The 23,590-nt window shown below is 42.1% G+C and overlaps 1 protein-coding gene across 2 annotated transcripts in view; it reads left to right on the top strand.

The window, feature by feature from the left end:
* CGN (cingulin) overlaps positions 1-23,590 on the top strand; it is a 1,354,172-nt gene that overhangs the window by 1,317,643 nt on the left and 12,939 nt on the right. For both annotated transcript variants that reach the window (XM_044080636.1, XM_044080637.1), the window contains exon 20: positions 15,498-15,661. In XM_044080636.1, coding sequence (XP_043936571.1) covers positions 15,498-15,661 — 164 coding nt within the window. The remainder of the gene's footprint in view (positions 1-15,497; positions 15,662-23,590) is intronic.

Consider the following 23,590-nt stretch of genomic DNA (forward strand, 5'->3'; position numbering starts at 1 on the left):
CCCTAGCCCTGTGTAGCATCCTCCCATCACCCAGAATGATACAACAGTACAAGGACAAAATGACTGACTTCAACAGTTGGCTAAGCTTCTGGTGTCATTCTGCCTGGGATGACATGATCAACATAACCACAAAGCTTTGCCAGAGATGGCCTGCACCTGTCGCCCTTGGGATTCTGGATACTGGCTAACGCTCTTGCCACCCCTATAGTGCCTTTTTAGGCAAGATTCAAATGACAAATTCACCACTGTAACAGGTACAAGTAAGCAAAATCTGAGGGTAATGCTACTTAATGCTAGAAGTCTAAACCTCAAAATGCGCTCACTCGAGGCTCTCCTTAAAATGGAGAATATTGACATCTGTGCAGTGGCAGAGACATGGTTCAAGGCTTCAGAGAGCACCCCTGCATTACCAGGCTATAACTCATACCACACTTTTCGGCCATTTAACCTGGACCAAAGCACTAAAGGCGGAGGCATGTCCATATTCATTAAGGATATCCACACCGCCAGGCTAGTTGCTCAGCATAATGCATCCGAGATTATCCAAGTGCAACTAATTCTGGGCAAGACCACAATCCAAATTGTAGCTTGCTACAGATCCCCCACCATGCCCCAGGATTCCCACTCCTCATTTTTTGATACACTGGAAAATATTAGGGTACAACCTAACACCCTAATAATGGGCGATTTCAACTACCCCACCATTAACTGGGAAAAACTACTCGTGTACCAACTCTTGTGCTCAATGTTTTCTGGAATTCATAAATTCCAGTGCCTTGGGTCAACTTATCCACACCCCCACCAGGGGCAGCAGTATCCTAGACCTGGTCATTACCAACATGGGCAACCGGTGTTCCACACCAGAGATCAATTCCTCGTTGGTCAGATCCGACCACAAGCAAATCACCTAGACATCCACATCCCACCCCCACCCCCCATTAGAGAAACCACCGAAAAGACAACTTCATGCTTCTTAAGACAGAAGTGTCGAACTTCACGACACCCATGTAGATGGACAATACAGTTACGACTGCTGAATCCTATACAGTTGCACTTTATAAGCACTTACATGAGTGCATGGATCGTGCAATCCCTAACAGAACCAAGATGCTATCCTCCAAAAAAAGGAAACCAATCTGGTGGTCCCCTGCCATAAACAAACTCTACAACAGAAGAAAGAAACTGTTGCAAAAAAGAGTAAAATTCCATGATTGGAGGAACTCCGTGGTCAGCCTCAGTAAGAAGCTGAGATCCCTCATAAAATTCTCCAAAGCTAGTTATGTAAACAAAATCACCACTGATTCTGAAGACAGCCATAAAGCATTCTATAGCTATGTCAAGAATCTCAGTGGCAACACTCAGATCTGCTGTGAGTTACAGCACAATGGCACTAAATATACAGAACCAACTGATATTGCCAACATCCTGGCAGATAGGTTCAGTGCTAACTTTACCCCTCTCTCATCCACTAAAGGGCCCATCTCTATACCGGAAGAATGCAAAGTTCCTGTAATCATGGCTGCACAGGTAAATAACACACTCTCCAAAGACAGGAACACAACATCCATGGGACCTGACAACATCCCAGGCTGCGTTCTACATGAACTACAGAATGAACTGGCACCCCACATAAGTACCATGCTCAATCATAGCCTCACCTCAGGCTTTGTGCCCACTGAATGCCGCACAGCAACGGTTATCCCACTCCACAAAGGGGGAGCCACCACAGACCCCAGGAACTTCCGCCCCATTAGCCTGACAAGCCTGGTCTGCAGGGCTATGGAATGTATCATCATGGAACTTATAAACAATGACATTGGTAATCTCTAAACTCTGGAACCTACCCAGTTCGGGTTTGTAAAAGGCAGATCATGTCTCCTAAACCTGGTAGACTTCTTTGAAGTGGTCACCAAAGCTGATTGGTAGATGAGGGTAAGGTGGTTCACACAGCCTGTCTAGGTCTTGCCAAGGCTTTTGGCACCATCCCCCACTCTGGAATTATAGATAAACTCACTAAACTAGTTATAAATCCCTATGTCACAAGATGGTTTGCCAACTGGCTCACTGACAGAACCCACACTGTGAAAGTAGCAGACTCTAACAGACCAGTGACAAGTGGAGTACCACAAGGTTCAGTCCTAGGTCCTCTCCTGTTTGGTATCTACTTCTCTGAAGTACAGGCTAACACAGAAGGTCTTTGGCTAAAAAAGTTTGCAGATGACTGCAAACTAGGAGCCATAATCAAAACTCCTAACGATGTGGACATCCTACAAAAGGACCTCACTAAGACAGATGCCTGGTGTCAAGCTCAATGCCAAAAAGTGCATTGTCACCCCTTTTGGTAAAAACTCTGTACCCATGAACTACCATATAGGCGGTAATCTACTTAACACCGAAAGTGTGATAAGAGATCTTGGGACACAGGTGGACAGTAGTCTCTCCTTTGATAATCACATTGCCATAGTAGTCAGGAAATCCTTCTACGTGGCACACCTCATCACAAAAGGTTTTTCATCCAGGAAAAAAAGAGGTTATTGTTCCCCTCTACTCATCACTCATTAGACCCATTGTAGAGTACAACGCCCCTTTTGGTATGTACCTCACAAGACATCTGCAACAACTGGAAATGCCACAGAAATACCTCACAAAGAGGATTACTGGCCTCAAACAGATGCCCTACGCAGACAGTCTCAAAAAACTCCAGCTTTACTCTGTCGCATATCGCCTACTCAGAGGCGATCTCTGCCGAACATACAAATCTATGTCAAACTCAGAGCTGTTGGACATGTTCCACGTAAAGAATTCCCAATCCCTCCGAGCTACATGCTCTAGGGACCTAAACCTTGTCACCACAATAAACAGAACATGGTGGAGGGATAGATTCCTGTCCCAGAGACTTCCCATACTCTGGAACAAACTACCTATCTATATCAAACAAAGCTCCTCATTAGCACTCTTCAAGAAAAATCTTGATGATTGGATGGGAGATAGGAAATTCACCCCGGGGATCACTTCTGTGGCTCTGCTTGACAAGGGCACAGGAAAATAATTTTCTTGGGTGGCAAAAGCCAGGGTACCATGTGGTTAGGCTATATAGGCCCTAGGGCCAATAGCCTAGTTACCTACCTATGAAAGCATGAAAAATGTGCCTAATAGTTTCTGCACTGGGTTTAGCTGTAATCATAAGCCAGGAAGATGTCCTGCACTGGTTACTGTTGTAAGATCTTTGAAGACAGAAATTATTTTTCTAATTTGTAAAAATGCAAGAAATGACTGCTCAACCAGATAAATGCATGACGTGCAACATAATCTTAAAAATAATGCATTTTGTGGCACTGCTCGGTATGGAAGTAGAGTGTATTAGAATGAAACTGAGAATGTGTTGAAACGAGAAAAAAGTCATGGCTCTAGAGAGGGAAACTTGGTATAAAAATAACTTCCTTTTTTAAAATAAACTTTTTATTAATTTTTTTAACAAACGAAAAAGAAAAAACATACAACTATATACAAAAGTCTGTAACATAGCATGTATATATTTAAAAGTTGTTATTCTGTATTTTTCAAGTAGATATCGAAGTCTAAAATAAAGAACTTCTGGTGTTTAAGCTTTACAAACGTGATAGCTGCTCAAACTTTCAGTCCTTCCACGTGCAACTTGTTTGCATACTAAGACCATTCATTATTGCCATTTTGTCAAAAATTAATAACTTGGGACTATAAGAATAAACAACGCAAGATTCAGTTTCAAATAGCTGAAACAGAAGCTCCGTCGATACTGGATCACTTGACTCGCTAAAAGCTTACAGTGATGAAAAGGGGTCAAGATGTGCATGTAAAGAGGAGTGGTTTGAGTCATGGATAATGAGATTTGTTTACTGCTGTGGGGTGCATGCTAGATTTGGAAGAAAATTCTCTGTGATATCTCTTGAAGTTTAATGAAATGCAAACACTTGATTCAGGGCCTCGGGTACAGTTCTATGAAATTGGCCAGCTTAAGCAGAAGTTCAGAAAAGTGTGCACTGACACATGGTAACTTTTGTTCATTTCAAACAGATGGGTACATTTCCATGACACTTCCAAAGGTGTCAAGGCATGTATGTAACCGCTGGGCATTTGCTATTTCATAATATTGTAACTCTTTCTATTTATGTATTTATTTTTATAGCTTTTATAGCTTTATTTTTCGTTTTAAGTAGTGCATTTCATGATTCAGATTTAGCTGTGACAGGTCTTCATGGGTGGTATTGTATCCAGACTTTTGCCAGTACCACTTAATACTGTATTACAAACCCTTAAAAGGGGTGAAACATCATGTCTGCAGCTAGTGAGGTTGGGCTATAAAGGTCTGACTGCATCATTAAGGGCCTTAAAAAGTCAGATGGCATTCAGAAACTTCAGATCCGAACACTTGAATGTCCCAAACGGGTCATTCGAATATATCCCATGGGTCTTCTTCAGAGGAGGGTTAAGGTTTTGATACAGTAAAAACTCTGAGCTGGGGTCTTTCTGTTTATTGCTGTCTTATTCCTAAAGAAATTCAGATTTATTTTTCATTCGTAGGTGAGACTATTTCCATAGTAGGTTTGTTACTCAAATCAGTTAAACTGATCTTTCAAAATTGGTTGAGAAAAAATAGTGAAGATGATGTATGCAGAGTGAAGGAAGAGCTTGTGATGTGTTTTAGGATCCAGGGCTGCCAGTCTGTGATCATCTTGGTGACAAAATGGCCTGCTAAGTGATAACTATCAACAAAGCAACACATCAGCAGGGATGCTACACTCACTCAGCATGCAGTGCAGAAAATGCATACATGGAAGCTGCCCACAAATTGAAGGGAGAAATCTGAGATGTAGGGGTTCAAGCTGACATAAAGCAAAAGGTATACTTCCGGGTTTCATCGGACTAACACCCCGGAATTCCCATGTATTGCTTCTAGTTGTGAGCAGCTTGCGAGTCTGGACTATCTAAGCTTGAGTACTCTTTTGAGACTTTTGTATCCTTATTCCATTTTTGATGCATTAGCAACTGTGTTTTAATTTTCTACTATCTCTACAATATCAACATTATTTTTGAAAGAAGTTAGTGACCGGTTGACTTCTGATTCTGAAAGACTCATTCCATAATCTTGGAAGTCATTGATTAATGTATTTGTCTATATTATTGTTTTTTAGCAGTAAGTTCCCTGATCTGATGTTAGCTATCACAGCAGTATATTCCAGCCCTGTGACTTCAAATAGAACTGGATCAAGTTACGGCCTTGTATTTTAGGCACTGTCCATCTCTTGGTAATCTGTAACAAACTGTACAATTTTGTTTTCCAGTTTGAGATTTCTAGAAATAAATCCATATCTTTTTGCATTCCAGGCATATATTTTTAAAAAGAACTAGACGAGACACTGCCTTGTCGAAAAGGCAGCAGACACCTAAAAGTCATCTGTGAGAAACAGATAATTCCAAGGCCTTTTTCAATAGCTTTTGAGCTTGTTTCAGATTGCTTGTTTGAAGGGTACAGAATGCAGCATTGTATTGAGTAATGGACAGGACTATTATCGTGAGGTGAATAGTGGATAAACATGCCTTTTAGAATTAGGTGGGCTAGATGATATGCTTTTGTCTGGTAAGATTCACACTACTCAACTTGTAAAAAGGGGGTATCTTATAATTGTGCACAGTGTTGCATTGAAACAGGACTAATCAGACCACTTCACGTCAAGTCTTGTATGGTAAGATTGTGATACCCCAATCCCATATAAAAATGGGGAAAGGGGGAGATTGATGTTGTGGGTTAAGGAAGTACTGTTTGCAGCCAAGGTTGTGCATGCTCAGAATTAGTATATTTAGAGATTGTGAGATATGGAGGGAGGGTTCACGGGATTGTGCATCATTCCAGTTTAGAGATATGGAGGTGTGTGGGGGTTCAGGGGGTCTAACTCCTGTAAAAGTGGTGATCTGAAGTTGTTTTCATTTGATCTTCAACTTGTGGGATCCGGATCCTGCATGGATCCAACTTGGCCGCATACTCCAGCATCGGATCCAAGTTCCTCCCCTACCCATAATGCCCCTGTCTTCCTCCTCCCCTCAAATCTCATTTGCCGTTCGTGAGAGAGAGCAGCGCGGATTACAGCTCAAAGTTACTTTTAGACTAAGTTAGCTTTTTTTGGGTAAATCTTCTCCTATCTCCTTCTTAAGTAGTGTCTTTACTATCTCTTTTCCCTACTCTATCTCTGTAAAAAGAATATCTCTCTCTCCTCTTTCTACTTCCCACTTTTCTTTCCCTGTTGTGTGTGTGTGTTTGTTCCTTTAGCCATGGCCGAACCCCATAAGCCAGGCTTTAGGAAATGTACAGAATGTGGCCATAAGCTTCCCCCTTCTGATGGCCACACTCCTGCTCAATCTGCGTGGGTTACAACCCCCGTGCCTAGATCGACAGTAGGAAAAAGTTGATTCTGAAGGGTCTCCTCCCTTCGAAGGCTTCTTCTTTCTCTGCCCCGGTTTCTGGGACTCAGTCTCCCATGAAGAAGTCCAGGGATGGGGAAAAGTCCCGGGCTAAGGAATGGGACAGGCCCAGGAATCGGTCTCCCGACTGCTCTTCTGTGGTCAAGCCCCAACCAAGAGTCAGCCAGATCTGACCTGGAACTCACCTGGACTCCAATATCCGTGCTTTTCTCCAGAGCCAGAGGTTCCCTCGGCTTGGTACTCTCTCTCTGCCTCCCCTCAGCGCCACTCCAAGCCCAGGTCGGTGGCTTCTTCCATCTGGTCCTACCGTCGCCTTTCTAAAGCCACCGTGGACAAGACGATGCTGAGGTTTATTCAGATGGGAGTCTTGCCTACTCCTTCCCCCTCTGGGCTGGGAGGATGCAGTCTGTTTTCCTTCCCATTGCTCCTTCTCCAATCCGACCTTTGGTTTCGGTGTCATTGGGTCCATGGTTTCCTGGTGACAAGGGGTTGGTGCCGGTGGTTCCAGGTACCTTGATGCAGACCATTGCCCTGAGTGGTTCGGCTCTGACACTTTCTGAGCCAACTGACTCTTGGAGCCATAGCCTCGGTGTTGGATCCGAGGGGATGACATCGACTTCGAGGTTTTTGGAGTCGGTCCTTCTACTCGGAGACTCAATGCCTGGAGGTTCGGCTCTGGCTTCCACCTCAGCGCAGAGGGCGGCAGATCTGATCTTGTTCACCCTTGCTATTGGGATTTGTTCGCCCTCTGCTTTCGATGTGGCGGAGAGGGTTCTCTTGGCTCCCTCAAGATCCTTGACACTGTCATCCTCAGAGTCCATCCTGACTCCCTCTCTTTCTAGGCCAAAATCTGCCATCCTGCTCCCTCAGAGACAGCCTGTCACCACTACGCCCCAGGAGGTCCCCCTGTGACCATCTCAAGGTTTCTTAGTCCTCCCCAGAAACCCCTCCCCGAGGAGCTCCCTCGGAAACACACATGCAAGAGGAGGCACTTGGACTCCCCACTGGAGTCCCTTATGGAAGATACCAACTTTGAGGAAGGGGAGTGTTCCCCCGATCAACCCTGGAAAATGTCCTTTGGAGACATCGTGGAAATCCTGCTCCAGTGAGGAGGGTGGTCTACCCAAGGGCCCAACCTGGATGAGTCGGTGTTTGGCACCTGACCCTCTACCTCCTGGGTGTCCCCTCCCACGAATCCCCTTGTAGATTTAATTTTATCCAGGGCATGGAAGGAACCGGATAAGGGTGTGCCTATCCCCAAATGCCCGTTCAAAATATTCAGTGCCCCACTGGACAGGCAACATTGGTTGAAGGGATCCACAGTCGATGCCATGGTGGTTGCGGCAGCCACCAAAAAAGAGCTCCATCAAGTGAGCCTACGCGTCAGCCACATTTGCATTACGTGCGCTGAACTATATGGCACAAATCATCAGACTGCAGCGGAATATGGTCAAAGAAGTCACTGAATCTGCCCTGGGGTCCATGTCGGCAGAGGCAAAAAAAAGGTGTTCTCCTCCTGTATAGCCACCCTTACTTCAATACCTAATACTTCCATATGGCTCCTATCATACACTCCGAAGGGTGCCTCTAGGGCTGCCGGAACAGGCGTAGCCGTCAAGCATCACCCCTGCCTCTGACTTTGTGCTTTCTCTGAGCTCTTCAAGGCATCATTTACGGATACCCCCTATGACGGTTCTACTTTTTTTGGCAAGACTGTTTGAGACACTTTAGTCCAGAGCAAGAAAGACTGGAAGACTCTGCTGTTGAGATTCACTTCTCAGCCCCACAATGATCCTTTTCTAGGAGTCAGTGTGGGGTGAAGAAGATGCGGTTCTGGAAATCTCAGGGGTCTTTCCACAATGCTCAGGACTCGCCTTCCCCCAGAGGCAGAGGGGGATACAATAGATACCTCTCTCATGACAGAGGGGGCCCGAGGAACCAAGGGTTTCGGGATTCTTTCCTGGACAGACCCTCGCAGCAGCCCTGAAGGGTTGCCTGACTCCTCATCTCTGGAGGCAGTCAAGGGACGTCTTTCTCTGCACCCGACAGCCTGGGAGTCTATCACTGACGATCGTTGGGTTTTGCAGTTAATATTCAGAGGATACTCTATCCCCCTTCTTCAACCCCCAGTTCATCTGAAACAACTCTTGGATGTCCCACCCGCGCAGCAGGAGCGGGCAGCTGTAGAAATTTCCAGGCTTCTCAAAAAACCGAGTCATCCAGCCCGTACCTCCAGACCAGTCTGGATCAGTCATCTATTCCAGGTTCTTTTTAGTGGCAAAGAAAATGGGGGACTTGACCCATCCTGGATTTGTCAACTCTAAACCTGTCAGTTGCCAAGATGAAATTCCAGATGGTCACTCTTCAGTCCATTCTGCCCTTTCTGCAGAGTTGTGTCTGAATGTGCTCGGTGGACCTCCAGAATGCATACTGTCACATCATGATGAACAGGCGCTCTCTGAGGATGTTCGTGTTTCACTGTTGCAGCCATTACACTTGGGGTTATCCTGCTGGCAGGCTACCCGCAGTCGGCCTGAATTCCGAAGTCCTGGTCCGGCGTTGGTTGCTGTCGCCTCTTCCCTGACGTAAGTGCGCCAGGGGTATAAAAGAGGCAGCTGACACCATTTTCTTCTGTCTTTCTTGCTGCGCGGTGCCCAAAGCAAAAGCAGTTCACAAGTGCTGGTCGGCCGACTCCTGAGATTTTTGACATTGAATTTCAGATCCAAAGTCTTCAATAAAGCTAAGTACCCCATTGAGGAAACTTTTTTCTTGCTCCAGACCGATGTCAGAAAAAGTTAACAATTGTATTTCTTGTGGGAAGCAAATACCTCATAAGGATTTTCATTCTTACTGTATTCCTTGCCTAGGCCCTGACCACGACGTTGCTAGTTGTCGGTTTTGTGCTAGATTTAACCAACGCACTATTAAGCGTTGGTACAATTTTACATTTCATTACTTTGGTCGTAGGTTTAACTATATAATGCTGTCGGAACAACTGACAACTGGAGTTCATAAAAAGCGCAAGGAAAAAGAAAAGGACAGGCATCCGAGGTCCAAAACCGACGACAAAGCCTCTTTTAGGCCAGTCGCCGGTTCTCAGTGAGGTGCTTTCGCAGCCCCTGACACCCGCTACCTTAGAGCCACAAGCCGCCGACGACTCCCACGTGGAGACAACTAGGCCTCTGGATACTCAAGGTATTGGGCCTTCAGAAACTAATGCCTCAGATGGGTCCGGAGCCGTTGAGCAGGCATCGGCTTTTGAGGGTGTTTTCAGACCTACACAGCTTTATATCAAGCCAACTTCAGCATCCATGACAAAGACTAAAACAGCTTTAAATACAAGCAAACATATACAGCATTCTCCATTACAGACTTTCATGCCTAAGAAACAGATGCTCAAAATGGCCGAAGACCTAATTACTTTGATCAGGGGTTCCCATCCCCCTCCTGATAAGAGGCCTAGGCAAGACACTGAATATGATTCCTCTGATCAGGTTTCCATTTCCTCTGACTCCTCTTCAGAACAGGGATATGCTATTCCTCCCTATGAGGATTCTGATGCTGAAGAATCTATTCCTTCACCTTCTCCTCCTGAGAATTATTTCTTTGGGGAAACCCTGCATACCATGAGGGAGCATTTCGACTGGGAGAGCCAAAATTACTCAGAATCTAAGAAAAGGCTCAAAGACTTTCTTCTACTACCTCAGCACAGACCTTTTGCTATTCCACCTGTTCTAGACATTGTAGATGATGTTTTTGCAGAGTCCGGACTGTCTCCCGACTCTTTACCTCCTGCACCTGTTAAAGCCAGACAGATACTACAGGATTCCAGATTCTCATAAATTTCTATACAAAAACCCTGCTGCTGTCCCAGAAACTGTATCTCAGGGTCCCAAAGGGGGGGTCAAGGCCTCTACTACAAAAACCCTGTCCCTTCAGATAGGGATTCAAGGGCACTGGACAGATGGGGGAAGAAAGTTTACACTTCTGCTACCTTGGCTGTAAGGGCTTTAAATTATCAGTTTCATATGCTTAAATATCAGCAATATTTAATGTCACTGTTAAAACAGAAAATGTTGACAAATTCTGAATGTTCTGAGGACAAGGAAATGCAGGATTTATTGTATGCAGCTGAACAACTGGGAAAGCATACTTTGCAATGTGGTTTTGATTCACTGGAGGCCTCTTGCAGGGCCGCAGTTACAGGTTCTGTCATTAGAAGGCATGCTTGGTTAAAGGAACAGAATCTGCCTGATCATGTTAAAGCAAAATTATTGGATGCTCCATTACAGCGTGATACTTTGTTTGGTGTTAAGGCAGAAGAGGTGTTGAAGAAAATGGAGGATAAAGGTAAATCTATGCAGACAGTAAAGGATTTCTTATAGGTACAGCCACCCAGGTTTAGCAGAAACTGGCCTTCTAAGAATTGGTCCTTTCCAGTGTCAGACAGGCCACAAAGAGGCAGATACAGACGCCCTAGAGGCAGACAACAGCCCCATGGCTCATACAGGCCCAAACAATGGGGTGCTTCTACCTCCAAAAGCGGAGAAGACAAATCACAGTCTTATAGGAAACAGTCCCAATGACTTCCCTGTGCCAATGCCAAGCACTTATCTTTTGGCAGCACCCTTAGGGGGAAAGCTAGCACTTTTTTCACAAAATTGGCACATGATCACCCAGGAAAAATGGGTCTTAAATATAGTCTCTCAGGGCTACAGGTTCCACTTTCACACCCTTCCAAGGGCAAAAGGTATGCCAGACCTGCCACACAATCAATGGGCAGAGGCACAAAAACAAGTTTCATCTCTCATGGACATGAGGGCTCTTCAGCCAGTGCCACAACAAGAGCAGGGACAAGGATTTTACTCAAGACTTTTCTTAGTACCAAGAAAGGACAAAGCATGGAGACCAATTCTGGACCTGTCTGTTCTAAATACCTTTCTGGACGTTCCAAAATTCAAAATGTTGACTCTGCAGCAGCTTCTGCCCATGTTGGGCAAGAAGGCTTGGCTTGTAACTTTGGACCTCAGAGACATACCTGCATGTCCCAATCAGACAATCTTGCAGAAGATACCTCAGATTCATAGCTGGCTCAATGCACTACCAATTCTCTGCACTGCCCTTTGGCTTATCTACTCCACCCAGGGTCTTCACAAAATGTCTGGCACCAGTAATTGCATTTTGCAGACAAAGAGGAATTCAAATATATCCCTACTTGGACGACTGCCTTATTCAATCAGAGACCAAAGACATTCTACTAAAGCATCTGGCGTTTGTAAAAAGATTACTAATTTGCCTAGGGTACACAGTAAACTAAACAAAGTAAAGCTAATACCCTCTCAAGAGATAATATTCCTGGGTACAAGCTTAAATACAACTGCCCAGATGGCTTATCTCATGCCAGACAAACAAAGGCAACTGACTTCTTACTTCGAAAGCATGGCAACAAAGACCTAGTTATCTGCAAGAAAAATTCTGCAGGCTCTAGGCTACATGGCATCCTGCATTCTACTAATTCCATATGCAAGACTGCATATGAGGAAACTGCAATGGTATCTAAAAAGTGTTTGGACTCAACATTGCCACAGCCTGGAAACATTAATTACTCTCATTCCCTGCTTGCAACAGGAGTTTCGATGGTGGGCACAGGCCTGTCACCACAACAAGGGACAGCCATTCACTTTACCCACAGCCAGGCAGACACTAACAACAGATGCATCAGATTATGCCTGGGGGGCACACATGGCAGGAAAATGTATTCAGGGCACATGACCCACAAGCCAAATGCATCTTCATATCAATCAAAAAGAGATGCTAGCTGTACAGAATGCCCTGACAGCCTTCAAGGACCTACTTCATCCAGGACAACTGCTGATAAAGACGGACAGTACTACAGTCATGTGGTACATAAACAAGCAAGGAGGCACACATTCCTACCCCCTCTGCAGACAAGCCATGAATTTGTGGAACACAGAATTGACTTATCAAGTACACCTGCAAGCACAATTCCTGCCAGGAAAGACAAATACTTTGGCAGACGAACTAAGCAGAAACCTCATGGATCCTCACGAGTGGAAACTAGATTCACAAATCTTCAGCATGATAACAGGGAAATGGGGATGCACAGACATGGATCTAGTTGTCTCCCCTCAACTGCCAGCTACAGAGATTCTGCACTCGGACTTATCACAAACAAGCATGGAAAGTGGACGCCCTTTCATTCAGCTGGAAAGCCCGTACAGTATATGCCTTCCCTCCTCTGCCTCTCCTCCCCAAGGTACTCCTAAAGGTCAGACGAGAAGCCAAAAGTGATCCTGATTGCTCCAGACTGGCCACGCCAGCACTGGTACCCAATCCTAAAGTGCTAGTCTCAAGGCCCAGCCTGGAAATTACCTCAAATTCCTCATTTGCTGGCCCAACAAAACAATCAGTCCTGCACACCCAACTCAGAACCCTAAATCTGGCTGCATGGCAGATAATGTAACCATTCAGAACACACCTCTCTCTAAAGCAGTTATGGATGTTATTTTGGAGGCCAGGAGGCCCAGCACCAGAAAATCTTATGCAGAAAAATGGAAGAGATTCTGTGCTTGGAACCAGGCACAAGGAATTGACATGCTTGTACCAAATATCCCTCGGATTTTACAGTACCTAACTGAGATGCTGGACAAAGGCCTATCCTTCTCATCAATTAAGATCCATGCCTCTGCCATTTCAGCTCATTACAATACGGACCCACCTATTTTTTCTCATCCACTGCTAAGGCAGTATCTCAGAGGGGCCAAAACATAAGACCTCCATGGAGAGCTCCAATGCCTGCATGGGACCTCAGTTTTGTCTTGGAAAAACACACAGCTAGGTAGGTACATTTGCGGACATGACAAATGCAACCTAGGTATAACATTAGACCACATTTTGGTAAACCTAGAGAGACCACTTAAAATATAATGTTTTGGTCTTTCTGTTTTGAATTTTGATGGGTTTGCTATCATTCCTTGGAATGCACCCTCCTATCCAGATAGGCAGAACTTACCAAGTACCTTGGTAGCAAAAGTGCTTTCTAACGTTTACTGTAAGCTTTATAAAAAAAGCATGCTGCTTTTACAACTTACTGATTTATTGAAAATGAAATATTGGCGAATGTGTTTTTTAATATGCATATAATTCCCAGGTATCCAGACAGTCTGAAAAACAGATGAGTAATATATTATACTGCTTAAGTCTTATAAGCTATTTATATGCAACGATAATGACAAATATTGCTAGGTTTGATAAGCTTAATAAAACAAGGCATGACTTTTTGTGTTATTTTAGTATTGTAGTAATTTAGGCATTATACCAGCACCTTAAGGGTTAAGGATGAAGGGCAGTCCTAATTCCTGAAGGATATATCCGTTAGCCCTTCCCATAATTGAGGCACACCCAGGGGGCTTAGTTAAGATTTCTGCCCACCTTACATTGTTCATGGTAAATTACAGTTCAGTTGAACACTGTCTCAGAAAGTGCTAATCCTCCTAATTGCACTGAATAAAGGACTGATCTGGAATGAACTATCTCCAGGCTTCTGTCTTTCAAACCTAACCTTCTGGAAAATTCTCTAGCAAGTAACTTTTGCTCCCTACCAGCCAGACAAGGAATACCTTTGCTTCAATACAGAAGCTAACATGGCACTGGTAACTAGAACTGTGCAAAAGAAAAGGGTTCCACAGTGATAATTCTAATCCAAGACTTGGCTGGCTCCCATGGCCCTTACAGGTAACTGTAGGATTTTTAGCTTTATTTTTTGTTTATTTCCTCTGCTCACAAACAAGGAGGTAGCCAGCATGTTAGTTGTTAACATCTTTATGAAAACACTGTATTTTGGGTTATTATTCATTTCAGAAAAGAGCATTCCAGGAATTCTGTGTTGGTGTTGTTTTCTGGCACTTTTCACCCTGGCAATCCCAGTGGTTAGTTTGGGATTCTACCCTACCAAGAACCAATCATGAAGGACTCCTCAGTATGCAGTTTATAACAGATATGTGCTTACTATATCCATTAGTCCTTGAAAATGACCCTCTCTGATGATTCAGCATTACTCTTCCTGTACCCCCTTGTGGACAGGTGTCTCCACCAGTTTTTGGGTATTGGATTCCTCTCTGTTAGGCAGATGTACTTGTTAGAAATGTCAGTGTCAGTACGTAATTGTTCTTCCTGAATTTGCAGGAAGGCACTTATTAATAGTATGCAGACAAAGCCTTATATTATGGAAACATGCATGGTTGTGTATCTGTATATTTCATCATAGTTATGTATCTGAATGCTTTCCCATGTTTTGCTTGCTGGAAATTGGAAGAGAGGATAAAACCCAGTTAAGGACCCATCAAAGAGGGTTGTCTGTCATATCGCCTAGCAAGGTAAGAGTATGTGTTATTTACATACTCCTGAAAGCAGGCAGTTGGATGTGCATTGTTAACAAAGATTTAACGTTTTAATGAAAAGATTCAGTTCATTTAATTTATTCAGACTACTGAAGCTTTGTGTCTCTCATGTTTTGTTGCTGTAGTGCTTTTGAACCACTTGCATTGTGCTTATTTAAACTTTTGCACGTAATGTACTTAATGACTATGAATTGATACATTTACACTGCATTTTTTAAACTTTACCAAGCTTCTCTTGTAATGAACAATCAAGTGATATAATGTCACATTTGTGTAAGGCTTGTCTTTCTGTTTTATTGTATATCTTAAGCTGTGGCTGAACTGGGTCCCTAAGGATCAGATTGCTACCTTGGTTGTGCCAAATAAATGAATAATACAATGACAAGCTGTTACTTTACAGAAATTCAGAAATGTTTGATATGTAGGAGATTATACTAAAGGTGCCTACTAGGGACAACTTTTCATCCATTTGAAATTGTATTGGTTGCAGAATTGGTAAATGTTGGGTTGATTTTAAAACATACTGTTAGGCTGAACACAGTACTACTTTGAAACTGCAGACATTACAAAAGTTTGCTGAAACTGCCACCATAGTACTAATACTGATGCATTACTCTGCAGCTGAGCTTGCGTGTAAAAGCATTGAAAAGACAGGTTGATGAAGCAGAAGAGGAGATAGAGCGAATGGAAGCTTCAAAGAAAAAAATACAGCGGGAGCTTGAAGAGCAGCATGAACTCAATGAACAGCTTCAGAACAAAGTCAAAGCCCTGGAAAAAGACGTGTGGTATGTATGTTTTGGATGCCTTTTGTTGTTAAGAATTAATTCTGGTAAAAAAGAAAAACAAAAAGAAAATGTATATTCCAAGTATTAAGACAAATATCAACGTAACTTTTAAAACAGTCACAGCAGTGTGACAGTAACTTGGCTTACCTGTGTGTCCATATCACCAGTGGAGTGGCCAGCTGTCATATTACTAGTGCAGTGTACATTGAGCTTGCTTAAGCTTTTAATCTGGTTAACCGGGAGCTATTTGCACCACTCTGTCAACAGTGGTCTTTACTGCTGAACTGTGCTCTAGGTTTAGAAACAGTATTACGGAAGAATCTTTGGAAGGAGAGTAGTAACCTACCTCTTTGACGTTAAGCTGATTCTGTTGTGTATCAAAGTTATATCTCCCCCCACCCTTGTTTTCTCACTATATTCTAGTCCTTTTACCATTAAAATCTCTGGACTGAGTACTATACTGGGTACAAATGATTATCTTTAGAATTTTCTTCTCCCCACTCTTGATATCAAGGTGATGCTTTCATCCAGACAGTCGTTTATCATTAAAACTAGAATAGTGCTGTTTTGTACTCCTCTGAGACCTGATAAATACTCATGTTTGAGCTGTGCTGAGTTCTGAAGGAGTCCTATCCCAAAATGGGGAGGACTGCCGCTGGCTTAGCACATGGCTGTCCTGTAGCCAGCATGCTCATTGTTAGGAAAGCAGGATGTTGTACAGCTACCACAAACTGAGTATGGCATACCTCTGCAGCATTTTTCTGCTGTTAAGAATAGCTCTGCTCCCCAACGTCTGATAGATAAAATGTTTGCTGCCGTACAACAAGCATTGTTTTACTGTAAAGAAGGCAGTTTCCTGTTTGAGAAAAAACACCCTAGCAGTTTAACATGCTCACCTTCAAGCTGATGTATCTTGATTAATATCCAACATTTGCCTCCCTAACAAGAAGATATTGTATTCTTAGGCATCTTATAGTGATAGTACCGTTAGACTGAACTGTCCAAGAATACTTTTCAAATGTGACAGAACACTATCCGCGATTCACTCTTCCTCCAGGGATTCTTTCCCACAGAAACTTAGAAGTCACTAATGGCCTGCTTGTATTCTAGGCTAAAATACTTTATTAATGGAAGTGATTAATTGTATTTGCCATTAACAGTTTTTTTGTCTTTTTGTTTTGTTTTTATACTAATACAGGTATTACAGTGCTTTGGCTATTTACGTCTATCTGTGTGATAACTTCTGAACAGAGACTGATTTGGATGGTCAGGACTACTGATCCTAAGACCCTAACCAAGATTTTAACTTCTATGGAATGCCAGTGTCAATAATTATATTGTATTTATTTTTAGTAATTTTTTATTATTTTTGTGTTAAACCCATTATTTGAACAATTATTTATTTTTGTGGGTTTCCTGTTTTAGTTGTGGTTCCTTAATTTGGTCAGTCCCATGGGATTATGTATGGGAACAGTAACAAGAAAAAATACTCAAGCAGACCTCCCTTATCTTGTATACCTGCTTAGCTGTTTTTAATAATCTTAAGTAAATTGTTGGCACATGCTTTGCAGCAGAAATGGTGTGTCTTAATCAAATGAACAAAAGTAGTGCAGAAAGGCAGCATCTGACCCACGTTTAAGTATGAGCTTTTATTTTTCGAATGTGATGAAAGTGCATGGTATGAAAATCTTGTCTGAGAGCCATAATTATGGTATCTGAGCCAACTTTGTTGTTGAGTGCAGTGATTAACTATATTAATAGTCTGCATACTCATTAAATATTTTATAAACTGCAAGTCTGTATGTACAAATTGTCACATTTTAAAGGCAAACCATGCAGCTGTTCACTTCTGATTTCTATCTGAACTTACACCTAAGCACAGCTGTTTCATTTTACAAAACTCTCCTTTTTTCCTGTTCATTTCTTGCCAGCCTTTTCCCCCTCATATAGGCACTCTGTTCCTAGTAACCTCACATTGACTAGTTCACTCTTCACTATTGGTGAAGGTCGAGAGTGACAGGGAGCTATCCACCATCATTTTCAGGATTACGAAAAAGAGGTCATTTTTTTTGTCATAACCACATTCTAACTTTTCTCCAAACTCAAGCAGCCCTACCTACTACCCTATGCAGACTTGTAGACTTAGGTGGGTGCATCAGTGTTTAGCATTTATTTGGCATATATGGCTTGTCAGTGAGTTAGAGTAAGCTGTTCTTGAAGAAGTGCAACCACTTTCCACTGAAAAGTGTTTTAGCACTGCTGAATTTTACCTAGAAGGTTAGCCTGCTGTGTAACTCTCATGTATTCCTTTCCCAGGTAATTTTATGGCATTAGTACTTCTAATCAGGTGTCATCATAACCTCCCACCAATGCACAACTCATTGAAACCTGTTCAAGTCAAGGCTAGAACCAAGAAGATATAATGAACAACACCTTAAAACTGATATCCTTTTCCCCAGAGTTCGACAACTTTGGAATTAGGACAATGTACCCCCGGGGATGGGAGTGTGGGAATCTTTGAACTTCACATCAAAAAGGTTTGATGGGTTCCTTGCACATTAGGTGTTGGTATAGTGCACTGTGTACCTGCTAATCTAATCTAATTTTAGCAGTTTCTGTTGCTCAGCAGGTAGCATACTCACCTTTGGTACCAGAGTATAAGAAGGCTGTAGGTTCTATTTTACCCAGCTGATTGGATTAATTCTCAAATTGCTGATGGTACAGTCAAACATTTAGGAGAATGCTGCACTCCTGAGTGTGCCTTCCTTCAGAAGAGATGTTAAACCAAGGTCCCACCTGCTTGAGGTGGTGATAGCTTAGGTGGATGTAAAAGGTCAAACATCACCTAGCATCATAGTATCATAGGCAAGTACTAGGCTAGCTGCCAATGCTGGCCATTTTAAGCCTAGTCAATTTCTTTTCAAAGGTGACAATCAAACCCTGCATCTTTTGTCTGCAAGGTGAACACCTTAACCCTTATGCCAACCTCTTGATCAAAAAGAGTAGGGGAAGTTTCCCAACATCCTGGTCAAATTTCCACTATTGGTAGTATAAATACTACCGCAAGTCTCCCCTAGAAGCAAGTCACTAGCCTAGTGGGACTATCTAGGTCAACAAAGGGCAAGCAAGTAAATAGAATAATCGATTCCAAGTCCCCAGTCATATACTGGATGATTTGCTCCATTCCAGCCTGAGGGATGGACCTTGAACATAAAGTATGAATGCCATAGATATGTTTTTAGAGAATTATTTTAAATGACCCAACATGAAGTGCTTCGCAAGTGCTTTCACAGAGATGTACAATAGAACTCTTTGACTTTTTAAGCTCCTTGATTTTGAGTATTTCATTATTACTGAACAGGATCAAGTTTGATAAAAGTATGCAGTTGTAACTTTCACAGATAACAAACTCATATGTTATAGGTGGAGTGCCATCATAACATGTATTAACCTGAAGTGGAAGCCAGTAACTTTACTTTAAGTCTTTGATTTTTGTTCTTCAGTTAGGTTTAGTAGATATGTTCCAGAATTAGCAGATTATTTAATTATCCATTGTTAATACAAGACAGAGTTAGAAATTGTGATATTTTGTCTTATCAAAAGTGACATTTTATCATGCCAGTGTTAATGTGATTAAATGTGATAATGCTGGCTCGTCCCCTGAGAACTATTAATCACGGTAGTAAAAGTAATAATTCAACAACAGGTGTTAATTAAGAGCTGGACTTCAGTAGGATAATATGTATAGAATATGTATGTGTGTTTTACCGTTCATCATTTCCAAGGTCAGCATGTGCATATAAATAGCCAGCACATGCTAGTTTCAGTGCCGTTTTGATAGTGCAGCCAGGGAATGAACATGTTTGAGAGAAATAGTCAGTCTGTTTATAAGTTTAAATAAGTTAAAGTTATTTACCTCAATCCTGATGTGTTTGTACATAATAAAGCTGCATGAAAAAAAACACGCATGTTCGTCTGTTTCATCCTAACTGGACGAATGACATGGTGTCGGAACCGGGATTCCACAGGCTGCTTTTCAGAGATGCGAAGTGCAGAATCTGTTGTGAAGGTAAAATAAAAGAAATGAGAGCAAAAAAGGGCCAGAAACAAGCTAAAGGTAATGAAAACTTGCACAAACTATTGTTTTATTAAAAAAAGATAAAACAGAGTATTACAAGGGCACTGAACGCATTACTAAGCAAACAAATAGTAGAGAAATGTTTGTTAAGCAAACAAAAAGCATAAAAAGTGTATTAATTAAGTGAAGTGTTAGAAATTAAGACATTTGATAAAATGATCATCAGAAAAGTACACAAGAGGTTCAGAGTTGCCTCGAAATAGACAAATGAGCATGTTTAGAGTAAAATGAGCACAAGAAAAGAGATTAAATGGGCAAAACAAATGTAATAAAGAGCAAAAAGGGCATGTTAAGCATAAATAAAGCAAGGAGAGTGCATGTTTTGGGCAAATTACAGTGTTTTGGCACAAACAGTTATTTCACATTGATTAAAGCTCTGAATAGCATAACCAGAGTTATTTGAAGCATCGCAAAGTGTGTAAAAGTGCATACAGTGTGCGTTTATTACCATCGCAAAGTGTGTAAAAGTGCGTACAGTGTGCGTTTATTACTGTGCATTTATTCTGAAGAGTTTGTTGCGTGAAAAGTGCAACTATTTTGTAAAGTGCAATCCTAATTTAGCCATTTCGAAAAGTTTCTTGTGCTGTGTTTGTCTATTCGTGAAGGTGGCGGTGAAGAAATTCAAACTGTGAAGGTTTAGTAGTGCTTTCATGTTGTTTGGCTGGGAACAGTTACAAGCTGTTGTCCAAAGACCTGTACAGTCATTATTAACTCTGAAGCAGTTTGAAAATGGACTTGCTTTCCTTCACTAAAGAGGTTCATCATATAAGCTGTCATAAGGGGTTGGGAGGGTGGCCTAATGGTTAAGGTGTTTGCCTTACCAACACAAGGTGTGGGGTTTGAGTCTCACAAGGGATAATTGGCTAGGCTTAAAATGGCTTGCAAGGGCAGTTAGCTTAGTACTAATCTATGAACCTATAAGCACATGTTCCAACTCTAGCTTCAATGATACTGTTTTCTCATAATATGCTGATGTTTTCAGTGACAAGTTAGGCAGGCTTCCAGCTGTGTATTCCATGAAGTTAGACCCAGAGACCAGTTGAGTGGTTAGACTGACAAGAAGAGTTCCAATAGGTATGCAGAGCAGAGTTAATGCTCAGTTGGATAAAATGGAGCAGCAAGGTATGATTTGTCCAGTTATAGAACCAACTGAATAGGTGTCCGTCTATGGCAGCAACTCACAAAAAAGGCTCAGATGAAATCAGAATATGCATCGACCCTTGAATAAGGCCTTGACTATACGCTCTTCATCCCATGTGAACAGTCGAGAAAGTCACAGCCCTAATACCATTGTATTTTCCATCTGGGATGTAGAGAGTTCATTTTGGCAAGTGATGCTTGATCGCATATCTTCACTACTGACTATATTCAGTACCCCATTTGGAAGGTATAAATTTCTCAGGATACCGTTTGAAATAAATTTTGCAAGTGAGGTCTTTCAGCATGCAATGGAACAGATCTTTTCAGGTTATCCTGTTATGCTGTAATAGTAGATGATTTATTAGTTGGAGGCAATGGTGAAGCAGAGCATGACAGAAACCTCAAGAAAGTTCTAGACAGAGCACGTGAAGTGAACTTAAACTCAGTCCTCTGAAGTGCAAATTCAGACTATTAGAAGTCACACATGTGGGTTACGACCAGACCCATCCAAGCAAACATCTGTTCTTGAGATGCTAGCATGTGATAATGTTCAGGCTCTACAGTATTTTCTTGGTATGGTTAACTATTTGGCCAAGTTTATACCAGATTGCAGTGAATTTGACAGCACCTTTAAGAGAGCTGACACACAAACATGTTGCATGGTCATGGTTAGAACAGCACCAGACCGCATTTGATGATCTTAAGCAGAAAATTGCCAGTCCACCTACACTAAGGTACTATGATGTCAATAAATCAGTCACTCTTTCCTGTGATGCATCAAAGTTTGATCTTGGCACAGTTCTTCTTTATGAGGGCACACCAGTAGCCTATGCAACTCTTACCCAAACTGGAATGCAGTAGGCTCAGATTGAGAAGGAACATTTAGCATGTGTTTGTATGTTCAAAGTTTCACAATTATATTTATGATCAAGATATTCAGATTGAAACTGATCATCAACCTCTAGTTACTATTTTAAAGAAGCCTATGCATTCTGTTCAAGCAAGATTGCAAAGAATGACGCTGAAATTACAAAAGTACAACTTCAAAATGGTCTATACAAAAGGCAAACTTCTTTATCTGGCTGATACCTTATCCAGATTACCCAGAAGTGCAATGGAACAGCTTGATGCAAAGAATTTTGACTTCGGTCTCATGGAAGTGTGTAATGTTTTGACCACAAGACTTGATGAGCTGAGAAATCATACAAAGACCTGTTTTGCAGAAGCTGAGACACTGCATCCAGGTAGGAAGGCTGTCAAAACAATCCAGTGTACCACCTGAAATACAACCTTATTTTCCTTACAGAGATGAGATGTTGATGGAAGATGACATTATTTTCAAAGATCCTAAAGTTGTTGTTCCTGCTTCCTTATAACGTGAATATACTCAGATTTTGCATCGTGGTCACCCAGGGTCCAAATCTGCCAAAAAAGGATGAGAGGACTAGTATTTTGGCTTTCTCTAGCAAAAGACCTTGACAAAGTGCTTTTTTTTCTTGTTTAGTATGCAATAGTATTAGACCACATCTGCAAAAAGAGCTACTTCAGCTAAGTCAAGTTCCTGAACTACCTTGGTCAACAGTAGCCACTGACATATTCGAGTGGAACAATCAGCATTACTTAGTCTTGGTTATTCAAACTGGTTTGAGATTGATTTGTTGCCTAACCTAATGTCTACTACTGTTATTACTAAGTTGAAACATCATTTCTCAGCCCATGGCAGTCCGCATAAGCTTATCTCTGATAATGGTATGCAAATTCCCACCTTATCTCCACCCTACTTTATGCCTCTCCAGTATATACCAACCTAAGGCAATGTGATCTAAACAAGCTAGAGACCTGCTACAACAAAATCGCCAAATTCGCCACAGGGGCATCCTACCGTAGTCACCACTGCCTCTCACTTGCTGAACTGGGCTGGCTTGAACTCCCTCACCTCCTTCAGTGGTATCAACTCTCACTCGCCCACAAACTAGTAAACCATCCACTAAATGTCCCATCCCTCCAGAATCTACTCCAACCCTATCGCACCACTAGACCACTAAGATCCAGCAACAAAAATCACTTGCAGATCACTAAAGCCAATAACTCTGCTGGTGAAGCACTATTCTTTTGCGCCATAGCCAAATTATGGAACTCACTCCCACCCACAATTACCTCTGTACCATCATGCACCAACTTCAAAAATTTATTAAAAGCTCACCTAAAAACATGCTGGCTATGCCCTTGCAACTCCCACTCTAATATCATCCACTCCATCCAACTACTACCTTTCTTTCACCTCCACTAACTACCTTGATGATAGCAAGCTCAGATGCTCATAAGCCTAGTACTTATTATACAGCAGGAACTTCTCATTGTTACATTTGTTAAAGCCTGTTATGTACTTCACAGATAAAGATTCTAGTTGTCTACTGATGTACTATGTTCTTCATCTGTAAATATGTTGTAAGTAATTTCTATGTTAAATTGTTAATCGCTATGTAATCCAATGTAACTTCTGTCTGTTTATTTTACTGTGGAGCTTTTCTCCACGGGCCTCCGCTGAAAATGGACCCACGTCCAGTCGGACACTCCCGGTCAACAAATTTAAATAAATAAATAAATCAAATAAAATTTACTAGTCAGTTGTTTCAGAAATTTGCAAAAGA

This window comes from Protopterus annectens, chromosome 8.part0 (genome assembly GCF_019279795.1).
Source record: "Protopterus annectens isolate FY-2018-M chromosome 8.part0, PAN1.0, whole genome shotgun sequence".
NCBI lineage: Eukaryota > Metazoa > Chordata > Ceratodontiformes > Protopteridae > Protopterus > Protopterus annectens.